The sequence below is a fragment of the Sciurus vulgaris genome, assembly GCF_902686455.1.
Source record: "Sciurus vulgaris genome assembly, chromosome: 16".
Classification (NCBI taxonomy): Eukaryota; Metazoa; Chordata; class Mammalia; order Rodentia; family Sciuridae; genus Sciurus; species Sciurus vulgaris.
The window spans coordinates 33,930,509-33,953,190 of record NC_136477.1 but is presented as its reverse complement, the minus strand read 5'-3'; the positions used below and the strand labels follow the sequence as shown (position 1 = coordinate 33,953,190).

The following is a 22,682-nucleotide window of genomic DNA, read 5'->3' as shown; positions in this document are numbered from 1 at the left end:
CACATTCCCACAGCATCCCCCTTAACTCACTATTTATGTTGATTTGTGGGGTCAAACACTTTAGAGATTCAATTTCGTAGGAAACTAGCTCCTCCAATCTTTCAAACTGATCTTTCTAATGTCAGTCTATTGTCTCCTTGGTAATTGTCAAAGGATTTCCACCCTTGAAAAAGATGGGAACTTGTAAAATATGTACTTCAACATTAATTCAAAAGTGATCTTCCAAGAAGAATTTACACAATGACAACTAAATGCCCTGAAGTCAATTGTATTTATGATTCCTACTTCATCCCAAAAGTGTAATTAGAGTTTGAGTCATATAAGAAGATTCTTTGGGTGGTGCTTGGCCATGCCTGCATATGTTTCTAATAAGGTTCTATCATAATACAGCTCACAGTGTCCCTAGCAGCCAGCTCAAAGCAGAGTTGAAAAGCATCACTTGTCTGTAGTCCACCTCTTACCCTCACTAATTGCAGGGCTTTATTGCATTCTCCACTCTTGTAGAGAAAGGCCTTTCCTGAACTCCAGTTTTCAACCCTGGCTGCACATTAGAATCATCTGAGAAGTTTAAAAACAATTTTCAATGCCTGAACCAAACCCCCAGAAATTCTAATTTATTGCCCTGGGGTGAATCCCTGGCAACTTTATTATCATAAAAGAATCCCCAGATGACTCTGATGTGGAAGTGAGGTAGCAAATCACTGATATGATCTAACCCAGATAGGTTATCAGATGAAGAATTTGACCAGGCTGGTCAAGATAGTACTGGAGAAATACCACTTGCTCAGTCAAAAGTCTCTTGTCTGTTGATGTTAAATTCAGTATAACAAACATGAGTACAATTTTAGAGCGAACAATGGGAGAATTTTAAAGTTCTGTGACTTCTGGAAACTCACCCTCAAAATGGGGTAAATAAAGTCCCATCTAATACCTAACAATAAAGGTAGTTAAAACCCAAGACTGGAAAAGTTGGTTTGGAGGTGGGTGGGAGGGATGGCTTTTGAAAGGAGGAAACAGTCATCCTGGGTTGGAAAGACTGGGTTCAAGGGCTGCACTGTCCAATTGCTAGCCCCAGGTCATTCTTCCTCTCTTGCTTCAAGGACACAGCAGAAGCAGGTAAGTGCCTGGTAAGGATAGGTGCCCATCATCCTCCAACTCCATCAGCCATGCCCAACACAGGCCATCTGCATGTGAGCTGCTTTGGACCACCTTTCTTAGACAGGGTAGGACGTCTCTGCAGAGATCATTCTCAAGAGTCCCACCCCATCACATAAGCCTCATGGCAAAAGCAATAAACTCCTTCCAGAGGCTGGGCAGACCACCTGGGGGATGATGATTTTCTTGACCTTATGATTGACCTGGGAGATCTGGTGCTAGAAGAGGGAAAGACAGGAATTAATAGGTTAAAAGGCTTCTGATACAAGGGATTGTTCAGCAGAAAGTAATCAGATTATGAGCACCTTATATAGCCAGGCCATATATGTTAAATCTAAGTCACCGGCAAATTGTAATTAGGGAAATGATGAAATAAAACATTGTAAGGCTCACAGTTTGCAATGTGAAGATAGGAATCCCTTCCTTCTTTTCTCACATCTCTGTAGTCAGCAGAAGGAAGGGAAACCTGTCAGCACCTCCCCATTCATCTGGTTAGCACCTGAGTGTTCCATCACTAGCACGTCATGATGATTCTAAAGCAATGCGTCCTTCATTGTACCTGAACAGATGTATGAACTAGGTCTGAGAACTCCCAGGGCGTTCACTCTCTCAAAGTATCATTAGTTTCCATTCAGTCTTCCTGAAGATGCCCTGGACAAAGAAAACCAAGGAAACAAAGACATCAATTGCAGAGAGCACCTTCTTTGTCCTGGACTTCACTCAGACATTTTCCTGACACGTCCTCTCATCATGTATCACAAAGCTATGCATCCTACTTTGGCATTCTGAAGGACCTGGAATTTCCACTGGGCAGAGCCTCTAGGGAACACATTTTATTACATCAAATGCCATTTTAATGAGCTCAAAACTGGGAATGCTGGGGCTGATTGGACAACATGTGAACCCCTGCACAGAATTCACCAGAGTGGAGAAGGTTGCCAATAGCTCAGAAACTCAGTTTTAGGGAGCTTTTATTTTATAATTCCCATGAGAAAACTGGGACAAAGGATGTAGTCATTTTAGAAAGCAGCACTGATCTCTAAACTCAATATAGTTTTCTGCAGTAAACAAAGTATCTTCAATGTCTGTTGTGGCAACAATGTGACTTGAAATGTGGCATGTATAACTAAGGATCTGAATTTTATATGTTACTGTATTTCAATTAACTTAAACTTCAGTAACCAATGAGGCTATTGGCCTTGTCAATTGCAAAGTATCCTTAAAATTCTCATTTGTCTCCAAATCTTGAAGAGGTACATTCAGGAAATTTCTTAGCACTTATAATCATAGTGGGACACCTTGAATTATTTGTATCTCTCTAGTCCTATGCTCTGCAATTATAGACTACTTCTATCCTGGAAACCTGGTAGTCTAAAGTTTGTGCAAATGTGCTTTAATAACATACTCTAATTATAATACTGTAGGTATCTTTTAAATTTTTTTCTTTTTTCCATATTTTTATTGGTACAATATAGTTACACATAATAGATTCATTGTTCCATATTTGCATACAATATAACTATAATTTGGCCAATATTATTCCCCAGTATTTTCCCTTTTCTTATCCTCCACTCTCCCCTTGATCCCTTTCCTATGCTTTATTGGTGTCCCTTTGATTTTCATGAGATTCCCCCTTCCTTTCTTTACCTTTTTCCTCTCTAGCTTCCACATGTGAAAGAAAACCTATGTATGACCCTGGACTTTTTGAGTTTGGTTCATTTCACTTAACATAATGCTCTTCAGTTCCATTCATTTTTCTGCAAATGACATAATTTCATTCTTCTCTATGGCTGAGTAAAACTCCATCGTGCATACATATAACTTTGGTGGTTCCATGCCTAGGCTTTTGAGGAACCTCCATGCTGATTTCCGTAGTGGTTGTACTAATTTATTATCCCACCAATAGTGTAAAAGTATTCCTTTCCACATCTTCTCCAGCATTATTATTATTTGTATTCTTGATGGCTGCCATACTGACTGGAATGAGATGAAATCTCAGTGTAGTTTTGATTTGGATTTCCTTAATTGCTAGTAATGTTGAACATTTTTCACATATTTGCTGAAGATTTGTATTTCTTTTGAGAAGGAGGGCTGTTTAGTTCATTTTCTCATTTATTAATTGGGTTGTTTGGCTTTTTTTTTTTTTTTTTTTTTTTTTAGTTCTTTAGATATTTTGAATATTAATCCTCTGTCACAAGAGTAACTAGCAATGAAAGAAGATTTTCTCTCATTCTGTAGGCTTTCTCCACATTCCTTTTTTTTTTTCTTTCTATTTTTTTTTTATTGGTGCATTATAGTTGTACATAATGATAGGATTTGAGATTGGTTGTTACATATTGGTATATGCCTTTTTCCTTTCTAGCTTCCACATTCTCTTCACATTATTATTTGTTTCCTTTACTGTGCAGAAGCTTTTTCATTTGATACCATCCCATTTATTAATTTTTGGCATTATTTCCTAAGCTTTAAGGCTCCTATTAAGAAAGTTGTTGTTTGCCCCTATAAGCTGGACTGTTGACCCTATGTTTTCCTCTAGGAGTTGCATATTTTCCGGTCTAATTTCTAGGTCTTTGATGTATTTTGACTTGACTTTTGTGCAGGGTGAGAGAAAAGGTTTTAGTCTCATTCTTCTGCGTAGGATAACCAGTTTCCCCCAGCACTATTTGTTAAAAAGACTGTCTTTTTCTCCAATATATGATTTTGGCACCTTGGACCAAATGAGCATATCTGTATGGGTTTGTCTGTGTGTCTTCTATTCTGCACCATTGGTCTGTGTGTCTGTTTTCATTACTATAGCTCTGCAGTATAATTTAAAGTCAGCTATTGTTTTGCCTCTAGCTTTGCTTTTTTGGCTTAGATTTGCCTTGGCTACTCTGGGTCTTTTATTCTTCCAAATGAATTTTAGAACACTTTTTTTTTCTGGTTCTGTGAAGAATGTCATGATTTTGATGGAGATCACATTAAATTTGTATATTGCTTTTTTGTAGCCTGGCTATTTTAACAATGTGAATTCTGCCTATTCATGACAATGGTGGTCTTTCCACCGTCTTTTATATTCTTCAGTTTCTTTCTTCAATACTGAATAGTTTTCAAAGTAGAGGTCTTTTGTCTCCTTGGTTAGATTTATACCTAGAGTTTGTTGTAGTTGGTGAAGCTCCTGTGAATAGGATTGTTTTCCTGATTACTTTCAGCAGGTTCATTATGATGCATAAGAAAGCTATTGATTTTTGTATGTTGATTTTATAATCTGAGACTGCTGAATTTGTTTATTAGCTCTAGGAGTCTTTTGGCAGAGCTTTTTGGAACTCTTAAATATAGGATCATATCGTCTGCAAACAGTAATAATTTGACTTCTTACTTTCCTAAATTTTTTTTTATCCCTTTTACTTCCTACTCTTGACTCTAGGCCTCTTGTATCATCTGTGTTTTTAGTTTTCATACTAAAAGGGCTATAAAAATAGTATTGTCTTGTGGGAACAAAGTGTGTTTAAGGTCTATGCAGGAGGAGTGGGAGGGATTATGAGCAGTTCAAACTGCCTTTGGATACATTAGGGAAAGGAAAGTTAAAGCACAGGTATGAGTCTACACAGAGCAAACTTGCCCTGGAGGAATGCTTTTAATTGGGTTTAGCTTTCATCAGCAGCAGGCCAGCAGAAGTGCTTTTCCCGAGGGCTTTGGGATTTTCCCCTGTGAATAAATTCTCCCCACCATTGGTCACCTCTCTGCTATGTTCTCCTAGAAACTCACCCTTATTTGGCATTCTGTGACTTAAACCCTCCAAAAACCTTGAGGGAAAAAAAAAAAAAAGCCTATGTTTTTTCTAAAATATTAATTTCCTTGCTCTAGGCTTCTGTCGGCTTTGACTGGAAACTTAATCTGCGTGCCTCAGCTCTGCGTGATGTTTCAGCCATTGAAATGGGGCTTAATAGGAATTACTTGATACCTTGGTAGTTAGACAAGCCTTACTTTTTTTAAAAACAGTCTTTTATCCTAGGCCCAGGGATTTGCATTTTGAGAGGTTGTGCCAGCTGACTTGAGCCTTGCTGGTTTCAACTTGTTGCAAACCTAGTTCAGTCCATTTCTCTCATTTCCAGAACCTTCTGCTACTGCCACTCATTACCCTTCTACCACAGAAGTCTAGACCTTGTCTCTAATCATTTGTTCCTACCGCAGCCATGATACTTGAGACAACCAATGATTTGATAAAAGACACATTACTTAAAAAGCTGGGATAGAACTTACTAGGAACAACCTTCAAATGTCTCCTGGGCCCCTTGAGCTCTTCCTTTTCAGACTTCCCTGGGTCTGAGAATCCCAAGTCCATGTGGATTTCCTTTGATCAGCATCATTCTATAGAATTTGTCGGTGATAATGAAAACATTCCCCTTCTTCTTAATGACATGTGACTATCAGCACTTGGAATGGCTTGTGCAACTTGGAACTGAAGATGTGATTTTGCTCAACTTAATTTAAATTAAAAATGCAAAAAGCTGTGTGTGCTCAGAGCCATTGTGCAGCTCCAGATTGTGCCCTTGACTTAAGGACAGTGTGACTTGGAAGAGGCATTTTTCTGTTGGCGACTGTAAGGCCCTCCACTTTTCACGAGCCAGCTCCTCCCAGTAAAGGAACTCTCCTTCATTTCTCAACTCATTTCCTTTTATTACTAATTTTGACTAATTTAATCCTTGAGTTTTTTATCTTTTCAAGATGATTTACACCCTCATACTTGGATTGCACACTTTTTTTTTTCTTCCTATTTTCCTATTTCCTTATTCCTTGACCAGCAACTGCAAATACACATTGACTTTTTGTAAAGTAAGAGGAACTTATCAAAAGATCAGGTTTTTCCAGGGACCTAAGGATGTGATACAAAACTTGGTTTCAGAAGACTTAAGATAGAGAGCTATCCATAAGTCCTTATTGAGTACCAGCCAGCGTGCCACATGCAGGCCAACGTTTGAGATCCAAGGAGTAGAAGAGTGAACAAACAGGTTTTGACTGATTTGTCAGAGGACAGGTACAGGATGAGGAGCAGAGAGTGAGAGGTAGGTCCCTGTTTGTGATTTTAGAAAGGGTTTTCAAGAAAGGCCTCTGTGATCAGGCTGTTTTTGAGCAGAGATCAGAATCAAGACTGAGGATAATGAAAGCACATCTCTGGGGCCAGAAGATTGTACTTGGAAGAAGCAGCAAGTCCTAGAACTAGTGTGCTTGTCATCTCTTCCCTCTCTTCCTCCCACTCCCCGATGGCCTCTCATCTTTTTTTGTATGAGTCACATTTACAGACACATATTTTTACACTGTACTACTCAGGAACTTGAATCAGCCTGCAACCTCAATGGTGTGTTGGTAAAAAGATTAGATTAAGATGAGATACTGTGAAACGGAGTCAGGATATACTTTCTCAGTCACCTGCAGTCAGGCAACATGTTACCCATTTCAGCTCTCCAGAAGGAGGTAGGTTTCATGAATAAGGTTATTTGAGTGGGAGGGGCACCAAGGTTAGGTGCATACCATCGCTCACATGAAAAGTCTTCCTTGGAAATAGTAAGCAGTGGAACTTGACCTACCAGCCAAAGGCACTTCAAGACATTTAAAAATTTAGGTTGCTGCTGGGCCCTGGGGTGAATGCCTGTAATCCCAGCAGCTTGGGAGCCTGAGGCCATAGGATCTCTAGTTCAAAGCCAGCCTCAGCAACTTAGTGAGACACTAAACAACTCAGTGAGACTGTGTCTCTAAATAAAAAAATACAAAATAGGGCTGGGGACATGGCTCAGTGGTTAAGAGTTCAATCTCTAATACCCGCCTCCCAAAAAAATTAGGTTGCTTACTCCCTCTTTATCTCTAGAAGTAAATGCTTATTCAGTAGGCAACCTGTGGCCATTTCCTATAGATAGGAGGAGCCACCTTTGTGTTCCAGCAGTGTGACAGGACAATCCGCCTTGAAGATTTTGCATGTGGTTCTCATTTGCCATGTTAAAATAACCACTGGCCTCTATCTTGACTCTTCACAGCCCTCTGACAACATCCTTGTATAAATGCTTTTCCTAACCAATTGCTATGATATAAATGTGTCCCTGCCAAAATTCACATAGAAACTTGATCTACACTGTGGGAGTATTAAGAAGTGGGATCTTTGGGAATGTAATTAATAGTGGATTCATCCTATAAAATGGGACTGGAGTTAACCAGCTTAGGCCTTTTGCTATGTGAGGTGATAGCCTTAGTCCCCTCCAGGGCACATAGCAACAAGGTATCATCTTGGAAGGAGGGAAAATGTCTCTTAGGCCCCCAAATCTGCCAGTGCCTGGATGTTGAACTTCACAACCTACAGAACTGTGAGTAATAAAGTTCTGTTCTTTATAAATTGCCCAGTCTCAGGCATTCTGTTACAGCAGCACAAAAGGACTAAGCCACAATTATTAGTGGAATCCTTTGAACTTGGAGGAAGGGTGATTTTTCACACATTGGAGGGTGGCCTCATTCAAGTTGCAGCTACTTATCTCATGAGAGACCTTTATGCTGTTTAGTGCCAATAACATTAAGGTCACAACAGCAATGAGTAATACCCAGGAAAGATCAACCTCACACTTTTTCATCTAACTGCACTGTGAGAAAACAAGCAAAATTACCCAGTTTAAGGGCAGATACTCGAATTTCATTTCAAATTTCCTGCCCTTTGTTGTCCTTTCTTGAAGCTTTAACAATGCATGAAGCTTGTTTCTTTTTTATTTCACTTCCTTTGCTTGAAAAACATGAAGGGGGAGGTTTCAAAGTGTTTGGTGTTATCTTAGAAACCAAAGTGATTCAGAAGGTGCCTTTTTGTCTTCTTATGCCAACTGGTCAGACATAGTTTGGCTGCTAGTAATCAAGTGAACACCTCCCCAGGTTCTTTTAGAAATGGATCACTGTTTTAATATGATACCGAAACTATGCTAGGAGTAGTTCCCACTTTGAGTTCCTCAAAATGAACTGTATTTCTTTTCTTTAATTTGCATTTGGGGGAAATCAGTGGTGAATAGGTGGCATAGTGGAAAGAGCTTCATTTAAATTTGGACTTTCAATTCAATCAATTTTTTATTGAACCTCTGTTCTGTAGCAGACCCTGGTCTGAAGCTGTCCATCATGGAACAAGACAAATGACCATCCCTATCTCGTATGGCTTACTGCCTGTTATCTGTGCCAACCTCAGCAAGTTACTTAAATATGTTTCCTCTTCTGTGAAATAACAATAATGCTAGTCTTCCATGATCATCAGATATAATCAAGGCATTGATCATACAATAGGTTGTTTTTATACAGTCATGCCCGTTTTTATCATTACTCGCTTTTCTTTCAAGCTGAGCCCAGAAAGCACAAAGTTCCGAGAGACACTTTAAAAGCTATGAGGGTTGTTTAAAATTCTTACAGTAAATGTCTAGCCTCAATCAGAGTTTCCTCCACATCCCCTATAAAATTAGAGGAAATGCCTGCAACATCTGTGTGGAAAGTGGTCCTTTGTCACCTGACATAATTGTCCTTCCTTCTGACCTTGTGATATACAAATGACACTGTGAGTTTGTTCTTGCATGCCTGTTCGGCTGCAATAATCAGGTTTAAGTTTGTGTATGAGTATGGGGCAGGGAGATAGCATTTGAACGGCATGCTAAGAAGTTGGAAAGAGCAGGTTTCTCCATTAGCAGAGAAAATAAACAAAACATATTATAAATCATGATCTTGATGGTCTCAAAGCTATTTTTCATAAGTTAAATCATAGCATCTCTATCTGTTTAACCAGGACTGACAGGTCTAACCTGGACATGTTTGAATTATTTAGCTCTCTGGAATATTTTTTCTATGAATATTTTTCAAAATAAAAAGGACCTTCAAGATCATCATGTTCAGTCCACCCATGTGAATGGACAGGGAACAGGCACAGAGAGTATTTGGGTAACTGCCCAAGAACATGGACCCAGCTTGTGGTAATGAGCCATCTCTGTATCAGCCTCCTTCTACTTCCAGCATGAATTCTCCTCCAGTGGAAATAGAACAGAAATATTGCATATTTAATTTTTACATGAGGAAATGATCTCAAAGAGGAGAAATTAGGAATATTGCTTTCCAGATATCTGAATGGCGTAGGACACCATACGTTATCTATTGCTGTCTAGATACTTAAATATCTAATGAAATTTTTAATATTCTTTTTGAATTCTCTCATCGGTTATGAATCAAAATATACCAGTTTTATTTCCTTGAGAGAAAGCCAAACATAATCAGTATTTTAGAATTCCACAGTTTTAAGGCACCTCATTGTCTCCCCATCTCTGCATGTCAAACTTTTAGTGTGCCAAATAACACACTAGGTGTCTCAAAGCCAAAACAGATCAGCTCTTGCCTGATAACTGTCCAAGAATCAGCAAAGGATTTGAAAATTGAACTTGGGTCTCACGTTACTGCCTATTTGCCAAACCTAAATTGGTTATGGACAAGGTTTCAAAACTAGATTATTTGGTTTTAGACGGGTTGTTTAAAGATCATAAGAATTCTTAGAAGCTTTATTATAATAAAGTTTGATTCATTTTTATTTTTTGAAAGTTTTGAAGTAGAGCAGTAACAAAAACACTATTCTATTTCAATTTGTTGATTTATTCAAAATTCCTGAAAAAAATTTTTTTTCAGGTATCATCAAACTGCTGCTTTCTACAGATGCATAGGAATATATTTACCCTGTCCTTAATTATCTTGTCATTCCTGTGATTTTGTTTGTTTGTTTGTTTGTTGGGTGGGAGAGAGCAGTTGCATGGAATGTTCCTTTTCTAACAAGAGAGTGCTGTGTGGTACTCCTTACTGTCTAGTGTTTGTTCATATGTACTTCAAGATGGTTGGAACTTCATCTTGATCCAACAAGGCATCGTTTCATAGATCAGGAAATAGAGGTCCAAGAAGTGAAGTGTGTCACTATGGTCCCACAGCACGTGCATGGCAAAAACTAAGCTCACACTTTCACCTCACAATGCTTGGACTTCACTGAGCTGCTTTTATTGTGTATGTTTTCTAAAGTAAGTGAAGTAATTATGAAGGGCCCAAAGTCTTTTCTAAGAAACTGACTATTCCCCCTGTACCCTGTACCCTCCCTTCAAGCTCTACTGGCCAGCCCCAATATCTTTGTCTTTTCCGGAATGAGTGTGAAGCTCTGCTCTTGAACTTTAACAGCAATATCTGCTGTATTGCTGGGAATCAGGAAGGGTTGAGGGCTTATGTTCCACTGTTGGCTTTACTCCTCATTAGCTGCCTGTCATTGACCTTAGATATGTTGTTCACTTCTTTGATCCTTAATTTCCCCTTGAATAAATCAGTGATGACAAAATTGCCTGGTGGTTGTCATGAGTGAAATAATCAACACCACACTGGCCTGAGCACTTGGCCTGCACACAATGGTGATAATAATAATAATTGGCCTTATTATCACACAGATCTGATTTCTAAAGTAGATCACTTCTTTCCTTGACCTGAAATGTGATTATCCACATTTGGGAGTTAAATGCATATTAGAAAATATCTATATTAGAGAGTTCAATCATGATTTTTTGCATTCCACTTAACCTCTATTATTAGAAGACAGAATTGAATGGATGGGGTAAATAATCATTAATTATCAAAAGTCAGGCAGCCACAGGGGCCAGGAAAGGCAGTAGGTGACATGAAGGCCTAGCGGGGGTAAAGCAAACCAGGGCACAGGCACTATGTCAAGGGAAGCATTTCAGGGCTCCAGGGGCTGACAGTTGCTAGGGGATTATGTAGGTCCACTGTTGCCAAATCTCTCTTTATTCCTAAGTGGAGTTGGAAATCTAGCTTTTCATGTGAAATTGCCTCACTTTAAAACTTGGTTCACATTTTATTAAAAAAAAAATGAGTGTAAGCTGTGAAAATATAGGGAATCATCTGATCTGTCCCACATTCATACATACCTAGTGAAACTGTAATTGAAAACCCTTCCTGCACTGGGCATGCACCAGGACACAGTGGCATATTTTGGAAGAGAGAGGGAAGCTGCACAGAGAAATTTATTAGTGAAAATCCCCACCTGACAGGAAATTGACATTCAGACCAAATTCCACACCTCCTTGAAGCAAAAAGAGCATCGCAGGTGTTTCTTTTTTTTTCTGATTTCCTAATAGTCACTACTTTTTAACAACAAAAAAATGTTTTTACCAGATTTCATATTAATTTTTGCATTTTCCATTATGCTGTTCCAGTGCGTTGAGATGATTTACTTCTTAAATCCTAAATGAATAACTTAATTAAAAGAATGTCTTTACTCAGACCTTTTCCATTTCCAAACTGCTTTGGTAAAAATCATTTTTGTTCATGTTCTTTGATTTCTTTCAAGCCCATAAGCATCTGGAGAAAAGGATGTGTCTCACACATCTTTCTCCACCAGGGTGAAATATGAGGGCCCCCACAGGGCAGATTTGTTCATGTTGGCTTCTAAGTAACAAATTATCATAGCTGGAGCGGGATGTTATAAAACTTCATAAATTGTGCACTTTTTTTCTCACCTACATAAGACTGTGCCACTTACCAATGTTGCTTTGACTGTCATCAAGAGAGTTATTTAATCATCTTTTTCTCCCCCAATAATCTCTGCATTATTTTCCTTGCTGTTCTCCCACATCATCCAAATCATATTAACTGAGGGAGAATCATCTTCTCAGTTGCTATCACTTTACATAAAGTACCATCCTTAAAGCACTTCTCAGCAGAAGCATAAAATTATTATTGAAAGTCCATGAAAAAGTACCCCATTCCACACCTTCATTTGATATACTCTCCCATTTATATTGATGTAGTGAATTTTTTCAACAGGCTTCCTCTTTTCCTCAGTCTCAACCCTTGCATTTTGAATTTGGCTCCTTTTACTGTCCCAATAGTCAGGATTTGCCAAACAAAGGCACTGTTAAAACCAGCCTCATTCATGTAAAGCTAAAATGCACAAGTGTGGATGACAGTATTGGCTACCAACTGCTCACCTGTCCCTACCTTTCAGGAGGTATTTCATCCACATGATCCCTATTAAAGATGAAGGAATATGATCAACAGAGCCAAAAGGCTTCCAGATTTTTAAATATGGCTAGTATTCTGATGCCATTCCCTTGGCAATGATATAGATATCTCTGTTTGCAGGAATCATTTCAAATGGTTAGGTTTTGTCTCCTATTCTGTAACATGATTCTGGGCCACATAAACCCTTCTCCACCCAAAACAAGATAGGTAAAGAAGGCAAATTCAGTAAGTTTTGGAAGAATTCAAACTGTGCTTCATTCCTCAGTGATCCAGGAAATTCAGGGATAAACAAGAGAACAGTATGTGTATCAAGAAGTTATTTGGAGTTATTTTTTGGGTTAGAGAGTGTTAAGTAGGAGAGGATGCAACTGAAACTCCAGCTCGGTTATTTTATGCTTATCACTGAAGATACTACTTTTCCATGTAGCTATAGCTTGCTTTATTCTACAGATGTCTTCTTTAAAATTTCCTTGTATATTTAAAAATCTTAAAAGGGCAGTCAGGTTTTCAACTTAAGCACCCTATTTGATTAATCCATTTGAAACATGGTAATCATTCCCGAGTCCCTTAATTTACTTTCTTGGTAATACAAATTTATGCTTGTATATCCTTTAAAAAATCATAGTGAACTATTAAACTCATGAGCTAAAAGATGAAACTCTCAAAACTAAATTCCTTCAGTTGAACAAGTTCCAATGGGGAAAATCACACACACACACACACACACACACACACACACACACACACACACACACACACACCCCACACAGGCCCTCCAGCTAGTTCATAATTACTTACACAATAGTGAATCTAGGCTGGAGTTGTATTAAGCTGTTCTACATATACTCAGATTCAGTGGTTTACTTACCAGGTCTTGACTTTCAAGTTTTTAAACCAGATATCCAGTTTATACATATTATTTTTACAAGACACTTATATCATGAGTTTAGGTGAACAAAGTCTGGGATTCTATTCTTGGCTTTAAGCTTCTGCTGGGATTTTTTTCCTTGTCTCCTCAACTCTCCTTGCCTTTTGTAAACCTAACTTTGGACAAGCCAATTCTATAAAAGTGTACAAGACATCCTGTGTCTCAGCCCTTCCATCTGTGAAAGTGGGATGCATGCTTACTGGGTGCTCTTCTGCCTTCAGAGTTCTGTTGGATGGCTGTGCCTCCCTGTTCTGCCCAGTCCCCCTGGTTCATGCTCTTTGCCTAGACAGCCTCCTCTTCCTACTCAGCTCTCAGAACCACTCATCCTCTGAGTCCTGACTCCTCCAACAAGCTGCAATTTGCTGTACCAATACTCTCTCCATGTCTGAGCTCATGTCTGCATTTAGAGGACAGTAACTGATTCTAATGAGGTTGCCTTTGTTAATTTGGTCTCTCAATCTAGAATATAAGCTATGCTAGGGCAGAAATCAACCTGATATTTATTTTGAAGATCCTGATACTTACTTTGGATATCAGCCACTTGATGATTCCTTAATAATTGACCAGGTGATAGATCCTGCCTTCAAGGGAAAGCCATGTATCTTATCTTACTAGGTTTCTGAATAGAATGATTTCTGTATTCTTTCCAAGAGATTTTAAAGTATTGATTATGTCATCCGTGGGAGGTTTTAAGAACAGTATTACTATTACAGCCTTTTGGCCACTGATCTGTTTATGTCCTGCTCACATTATGACCTCTCTGTCAGCCAAGGGATGTTGTTTCCACTGCTGATCCTGCTGCCCCAGAAGTCATATGGGGCTGTCAATTAACTGAAGGTCACATACACCCACCATGACACAATCTACCTAACATTGATTTCTTATAAAGTAAAAGTGTTTTGAGTACATAAAAAATGGAAAATTCAAAATTGATAAAAGGGAATGAAATAAACTTCCTTCTTCATCTCAGGTTCCTGGCCATTCTTTTTTGTGAGCCAAGAAATGTCTGATTCCCACCTTTTTGCATCTTCTCCTAGAGACAGTATACACATAGAAGAATAGATACATGTATGCATTTAAGAATGTGTGTGCATAGATTTTGTTGTTGTTTATTAAATAATATGTGTGTATTTATGTATAAAGAATACATACATATATATGTGTGTATATACCTACCTATTCATATCTATCTATCTATCTATCTATCTATCTATCTATCTATCTATCTATCTATCTTTACCTACCTATCTATATCACCTATTTATCTCAGGGTTCCACCAATTGGCACAAACAAATGGCACCCTGGCATTAGGAAGACTTGTGGAGAGGTTAATAGTAGAATCCTTTGCAAAGGTTTGGTCAGGGTCAAAAGAAACCAAAATAGCAGAGAAACCATGCTACAGATACCTGAGACTAGTGGTTAACTTTCTTGACTCCCTAAGCCTAAAGGGACAAGAGAAGGCAGAAGTAAGTTTTAGAAATGAATGCCTCAAGAGAAGCTGTGACCTCCAGGTGAGGGACTCAGCCAGCTGGAGAAATTTCCAGAGTGAGGAATCTAGGGCACAAATACTGTGAATGCACCCTCCTGGATATCCCCATCCGCCAAACTTAATGGAAGCTTGAGGACAAAGGAGCTGTTTAATATAGTCCATAAAGATCAGCTCCTGCAGCAGAGAAGCAGCTGACGAAGAGTGAAGAGCAGATTCCTAGGAGCAATAGAAGCCATCCATTCCACATATCAGCTCTACACTCTGGCCCATACCTTGTTTTTTAATTTTCTTGAATGCTATAGCCTGGCCACCAACACTTACAGCAATGGGGCTACTTCCTGGTTTCTAATCATTGCACTGTATTCATTGTTTGGATGCACCTAATTTATTTTGCCAATCCTTTATCAATAAACAGGTTGTTTGGAAGTCACCTGCCCTTATAAATTATACTGCAATGAATTTATCAATGAATAAGTGAGTGTATAAGGTTAAAGACTATTTACATTTGTAGTTTTGATAATTTTCATGGACATATACTCCTGATAAGTTACTATTTTACACCCCAGCTGTCTGACAGTGCCTATTCCCCATGCCATGTACAACGTACTGCGATCTGACGTGTTGATCCTTCCCAATATGTTTCATATGAGATATCTGCATTTTTAGCCTGTATCTCTCTTGTTTGTAATGCAGTCAAAAGGCTTTGGTTCTAAAGTCCTTTTTCTCTGATGACATGGATAGAATCTGCTGTTTAAAGCAGCATTTTTCTTTTACAACAGTTTAGAGCAGTTGTGGAATACACCATTCATTTCCAGAGAGCATAGATTCCTTTGGGATTTGTGGAGTACTTCTTATTTATAAAGCAGGAATTCTAAGAGAATGTAGAGTATCAATATCAAAAACATATATGGAAGATTTTAACAAAGTATTAGTACTACAAAAACAATTTCATGAGAAGGAAAATCGAAGCATTCAGGACACTTGTCTGTTTCCTTTCTGTGCACTCCGTGATCTCCCTGTGAGCTAAGTGATGCTTCTCCAGTACTAATTCTGGTGCCCCAGAGACCGTCACAGGAAGAAAGAGCTCACCTCTTCTGTGTCAAAATACTTACAATTACACAGGGAATTAGCACTTAAACACATTTTGAAACTAAAAATAAAGTATTGTATTATATTAAAAGTTCTGATTATGCAGTAGATGTTCCGAGAAGGGAAATGCTCCTAAAATCTTTCTATCTTTGACTAAATCAGGGGTGTTTTTTATTTGGTTATAGTAATTGGTCAAAGTATTTGATTGTCTTGGAGATGCCTTTCTTTCACAAAGTCTCCAGGAGTCCTTCAGGACTGCTGGGCTTGCTGCTTTGTTCTGGGTGGGAGGATGTGTGTGACAGGCCAATAGACTTGTCCCATGTGGTCTCAAGGGCATGGGTGTTTGTTGCCAGCATCACAGACCATGGCGGCTGTCTGCCAGATGGTTGCCTCTGTGTCTGGCTCTGAAATGCCAACTGCAATTAAAATCCTTCTTTCAGAGAACAAGTCTTTCGGTTTCGGGCCCATATGGTGATCAGCACCTCTGGGCCTCTGATCATTTAAGGGGCCAGGCTCAAGAGAAAAGCAGGTGGAAAGAACTGTAAGATGAGAAATGCCTGTAAAACGGTGCAGAATAGGTTTTGAATTTTACTAATTCCAAAATCAGTAGAGAGAGGGAAACAATGGCCAGTCAAAAAGTGGGTTCTCCACGGGTCTCCGGCTGAGCATGTGGCCAGTGGACCAGCAGTGTGCCCTCAGAGCAGAACCTCATTTCATTTCCTAGCTGGGACAGGCACTGCCAGGTATACTTGACCAGGCTCTGGTATCCAACTGTTTTTAATCAGACACTGGTCTAGATGTTTCTATGAAGGAATTTGTAGAAGTGTCTAATACCTACCGTCAGTCGACTTCAATTAAAGGAGGTACCCTCAATAATATAATCGGCCCTCATCCAGTCAGTTGGATGCTGTTAAGAGCAAAAGCTGAGGTTTCCTGCAGGGAAGAATTCTGTCTCAAAACCACAGCATCAATTCCTGCCTGAGTTTCTGGCCTTCCTGTCTGCCCTATAAATTTCAGACTTGCCAGCCTACACAATTATGTGAGCCAATACACTACCCCACACCTGCAAGTTAAAAATACTCCCAAGGGATTTGTGTGCACATTAATATTTTAGAAGCAAATTTGCAAGCCCTGGCGAGCTTTATTCTCCAGTTGCCATGGATTATTCTTTGAGAAGCTGCACTTCACTGTGTCAATATCAGTGGCCCTGCTATGAAATACATAGTCCCAAGTCAGACATCCACAGGTGATTGTGGAGTAAACAAATTTTAAGTTCCCCCAGAACATCCCAGAAAACAACAGTCAATAGATGCTTGAATTCCATGTTACCCAAATATGTTTCTGGCAAAGCATTTAGGATGATTTGTGAAATCTTGATGCTTTACCTCATGGTCCAGTTAATTAATACTAGATACCATTTTGGAGATATGGACTAAGCAGTCATGTTCAAAATTCCTAATGCATGTATGGAATAAGTCTAAACCTTATTCAGCTGCACATCTCTGACCCCCAAGGACAACAGTACTATCCCATAATGAGTTAAACACCTAATTCATATTCTCAAGACCTGGAACCTCTTGCTCCAGGCAGTGAGTTTGGGGAAAACGTGAAACACAATGAGGAAGGTGGTGTGACCTAGGGTGAAGGTCTGGATATTACTCATTGACTGGTTTGAAGAGAAGTGAAATGCAATGGGCCATGTGACACTGTCATATGCTGAGGAAGCTGACCATGTTCACTTCCTTCAGTAGAGACTTTCTAGGTGAGAGAGGTTCGTACTAGAAACTCTTTTTGAAGAACTTTATGAATAATTAATTTGTTTGTTATCAGTAGAAAATTCTCTAAGGATGGTCAGCTGCTCACAGAGGATCTGTAGTCATTATAATGCCTTAACACTAGAACATCTTAACTAAAGAGATGTGCAGTAATCTGACAATCTAGATTGGAAGTGATTCTGAATTGGAGTGAGGGTTTGCTAAAGAGTACATCAGATGGGTTTTGTTGTGTGCATGTTTAGGGTAATATCTTTATTGCTAGCAATTCACATAGATACATTTCTTTGCCTTTCTATTCCTTTGGCTTCTTAAACATTATGTATTAAACATAAGGAGATGTTGTTGATGCCTAAGTTCATGACTGGTACAGCTCCTCCTGTGGATTGAAATGCACAGAAGCAATATTACATAAAGTGATTGGCTCTCACCCTCCCACCTCCATCCTCACTACCCCCATCCCACCCTCATCAGAGCAAGGTACTGCTTAGTAGGTCATAGTGGCTCTCAAGGACTCTGAGGTAGGCCTAGGGTTCTCTGATTGGGGCTTATGAGCCTTTAGGCAGTCTGTAAATCCTCCAAAATGATAAGCAAAAGTTCGTATCTGTTTTTCTCCACTCCACCCAAGAATGAATTCATAAAATCTTTATCGAAATTAGGTGACACCAAAAACATTTGTGAGTAACTGCCCCTGATCTTAAGTACCCCAACCTACCATGCATGTATGCACAAAGGGCCTCAGGGCCTCTGATGCATAGAGGGAAAAAATGCTGGTTTAAAGCAAAGGTTGGAAAACCAACATTTTTTTTTTTCTCTATGCCTTCCAGGGCTGGCTGGAATTATTGAGGTGGGGAGCATCCTCTCGCCAATTTATAGGGAGTTGCTGGTTGATGGTGAATTGTACTGAGCATGCTCTGCATAAAGGTTTAATACTACATACATACTGGCTGTTATGGTTTGGATGTGAGATGGCCCCCAAAGCTCACATATGAGACAGTGCAGGAAGGTTCAGAGGAGAAATAATTGGATTGTAATTACTTAACCCAATCAGTAATTATTCCTTGATGGGATTAATTGAAATGGTCGGGTGTGGCTGGAGGAGGTGGGAGTTGGGGAGTGGCTACGGGGTATAGATTTTGTATGTGGAGCTTAGAGTCTCTCTCTGCTTCCTAATGATATGAGCTGGTTCCCTCTGCCATGTTCTTCTGCCATGATGTCTTGACTCACCTGGAGCCCTGAGGAATGGAGCTGGCCTTCTATGGACGAAGACTTCCGAAACTGTGAACCCTCAAATAAACTTTTCCTCTTCTACAATTGTTCTGGTTGGTTTTAGTCACAGTGGCAAAATAGCTAACTGAAATACTGGTCACCCCCCTATGATGGCAGCATTTTCTATAACAAGGAGAAAAACTAGGGAGTTAGATGCTCAAAGGAATGTGCTTTAACCTAGGCACGCCTCCTGAGTCATGGTAAGCATTCAGTAGGGGTAAATTCCCAATGTACACTGACCATGTCCCCCAAATGTCTCTGACTATGGGGTGCAGTTGGCTGCTCGCCTTTCTCCATAATGCCAAAGAGAGGCTTTGCCTTCAGGCTCCTCACAAGGCAGCGTGCACCTGTGCATTTCCAGAGCCCCATTTGCAGAGACTGCTCTGCAAAGTGGAGCCTCCATAGCTGTGCAAATTTGTGTCCTTCCTTTCTCTTCCTTCCTTCTTTTATTTATTTTTTTGAAGGTCCTTTTTTGTCTCTTGCCTGTTGATGGTGTTTTGCAGGCATCAGACCTAAGCCACTTAGGCTTGTCAACACATGTGTGGCAACCACTGCTGCTCCCAGCACCAGTCTCATCTGTTTTTATTGCTACCTTATCGCTCCTGACTCCTGTCACTTCTCTCACACTTCTGGGCTTTGCTCTACATGGACTGGTCAACCCTGAAAAGGTTTTCTTTCCATCAGGGGTGTAAATGAGCCAATCATATCTCTGTAGATGCATGCTTCTCACAAAGAAACTTCCTTCAACTTTTTTGAGAAGCTATTTCTTCACTGTCAAACAAGTTCTTTATGAGTTTTTGCAGGGGAGATGTGTTGTTTTGTGCTTGGTGTCCCTCCCCCCCAACTAATTCTTGGTCACAGTTCTCAACCTTAGGTGCACATTAGAATCACCTAGACAGCTTCTAAAACTCCTTATGCCCAGACACCCTCCTGAATAATCAAATCAGCATACCTGAAAGTGGACACAGGTTTCACAACTCATCAAACTCCCCAGCTGACTGATTCCAACCCACCCCCAGAGTTGATAACCACTCATCTAGGCTAACCACTAACCTAGGCTAAAATCCTACAGCGCTAAAAGACTGAACTCCATGTCAAAGAGATTTGATTTATATTTAAAGAACATCAAAGTTTCCTAATGAACAAATAGATATTTGTGTGAAATATATGCTACACACACACAAGTCAACTATCGAAAGCATGGTCTCACTTTTCTTATTTTGTTTTGGTAGCATCTTATAGGAAAACTTAAAGGGTTAAATAAGTTATCTCACAAATGAATCCAAATATAACCGTCATAGAAAAAAATATATATTCATTGTTGTGTTAGTCCCAAATTTAACACAAGGTTCAGAGAGCATTTCTGCCTGTATTTTTAGCTAAGCATAGAACTCCTGGTCTGGGAGACATCAAGAATTTCAAAATAGTTTGTTACCTAAAAATATACTTCCTGAAATGAACTTGAGGCCTGAAAGGGATGAACGGGTTTGTTTTTTTCTTCTATATTTACTGCTACCACAAGAAAGCAAATCTTAAATACATATATGTCTATATTTTTAGAGACCCAGGAAACAGGTGCTGTGCCAAGCAACAAAGAAGGTCACAGGGAGAGGTATTGACAGAAATGTAAATGTCACAGGACAGAAGGTGACTGTGGGAGGGCATGAAAGCTATTCCTCTCTAGTCAGGAGTGTACTTAACTCAAGGATGACACACCAGGTTCTTCTCAGGCCTTCCAAGGGGGATGCTTTGAAGCAATGCCTCCCAGATTCCTAAGGGCAAGAACTCCTAGTGCAAGGTATAACCTAGATGCCTAATCTTTCTTGGTCTAGCAGAGTGTGTGCCATTTCCTGTTTGTTGGTTCAATGCCTTGCAGCCTTGAGTTACTTCAGTTGGCTCTCCAAACTATGTCTTTTTAACTACCATCACCAATGGAAATGGATCTTATAGAAGAAAACAGATGAGGAATGGGGTGTTGTACCTTTCTTATTGCCTCTTGGCATGCATGTACATTGCAAAAAATAGCCTGTCTTCAATATTTTATTGAGAGAATGTGAATAAATATTACATTAATAATCACTCCTCCCCAATCTGAGTGAAGAACTTCTACATCTTGTCCCACTTGATACAGAGGACCAAATGTGAACTCCTTGTGATTCATGTGTTCATGCTTTATTTGACAAATATTTTGGGGTTCCTTCTATGTGACAGGTGCTCTTCAAGGCAATGGAGATTTAGTAATAAACATGGTAGATCAAGCCTCATGGAGCTGACATTTTGGTGGATAGATTATAAACAAGTATGTGACCCAAATTGTTTGTGTAGGTGATAAAAACAGAAACCTGTTGTAGTTACTCTCAGGTAGATTTAGGATGAAGAGGGACATTCAATCAGAGACCAGAAAGGTGACAAGAAGTCAGACAAAGGGAATAGAAAATGAAATGCCTGAGGAAGAGTAAACTTGGCTTCTGCCCAAAAGGAGCCTAAATGACCTTAAAGGTGATTCATGAGGAACAGGGGCTTGATGTGGAGCAGCTGGTCTTTGAGGTGAAATAAACTCTCCTTTGCCTTCAGAACTGCTGGGGGTGTGTCTGGGAGGCACTTAATAAGTGCTGATGAGTCACCTCAAGGCAATGGACAGAAGTCAGAGCTCAAGAGAGCCCATCTTCTGCACAGCAGGCCCTTCTAGTTCTTTCAGGTGCAAACCAGGAAAATGGCAGCCAGGTCTTGTGCCCCCATGGAGAGTCTGCCCTTCCACTCGACCCTCTCCCTTCTGTATTTCATGACACTGCTTGGTTACGACCTTTCTCTGAATCACTTTTCTCTGGTTCCCACATTCTTAGTGTCTCCTTCTATTTTGGGTTGTCTTGCCCTGAACTGTTTGCTTATCTATTCACCCAACTGAACTATAATTTTCTTAAGGGTACATTCTTTGTGTGTGTGTGTGTGTGTGTGTGTGTGTGTTCTCCCAGCATCCTGTGGTATGGAGAGGGCTGGTCTGTTTCTTTATTGAACGATAAGTTTTTTGTATAAAGAATGCCCTATGATAATCACTGTAAAAAGCAAGAATCTACTGCCCTTCCACCACCACTACCACCACCATGCAATGGCTTCCATTACAAATTGCATTCATGAGGGAATTCTTATCTGATGTGAAGGAATTATTTTGTCCTTCTTCTTATTCATTCTCATGACATCAAGTTGATTTGAAATTGCATAACATCTTCAGGAACCCATTGGCAAGCTGCCTACAGTTGGATAATTATTTACTGTATCTTCCTCTCCCTTTAGTTAATAATGACATGATGGTCACTGAAAACAACGGTGCAGTCAAGCTTCCACAGCTGTGCAAATTTTGTGATGTGAGATCTTCCACCTGTGACAACCAGAAATCCTGCATGAGCAACTGCAGCATCACATCCATCTGCGAGAAGCCACATGAAGTCTGTGTGGCCGTGTGGTAAGGGAGCTTTTTAAGAAACTCTTCTTTCTTTCCCTTCTTTTCCAGTCACATGTGCTTGTGGTCCATAGACTTGGTATGTCCCCAGCCCACCAACAAGAGGCCAGAAAAACAACCTATGCTCAGTCTGGAGCTCCAGTAATACCAATCACTGGACAGGACATTTTCTCTTGAATGAGATTCTTTACTTTCTCTCTCATTCTCATTTCCTCTTCCTCCCCTCCTTCCCATAACAAACATCTCAAATATTTCTTCAAACCTATACAGTGAATACCCATGAATCATTTTATTAATTCATGCTTATAGATCAAGAACACGAGCAAGCCATAAACACCCTTGATCATTCAAAGAGTCCTAATTTTATAAAAATGTGTAAAGTCGTTTCTAGTGCATTTTGCAAACTTGTTCTGATGTTGTGAATTTCTTGGTTATTTCCTTAAAGTAGTTTAGGTGTCTCCTGGCTGGTTGGCCAAGAA

The 22,682-nt window shown here is 39.6% G+C and overlaps 1 protein-coding gene across 2 annotated transcripts in view; it reads left to right on the top strand.

The window, feature by feature from the left end:
- TGFBR2 (transforming growth factor beta receptor 2) overlaps positions 1-22,682 on the top strand; it is an 84,365-nt gene that overhangs the window by 16,251 nt on the left and 45,432 nt on the right. For both annotated transcript variants that reach the window (XM_079113989.1, XM_079113988.1), the window contains one exon: positions 22,038-22,206. In XM_079113989.1, coding sequence (XP_078970115.1) covers positions 22,038-22,206 — 169 coding nt within the window. The remainder of the gene's footprint in view (positions 1-22,037; positions 22,207-22,682) is intronic.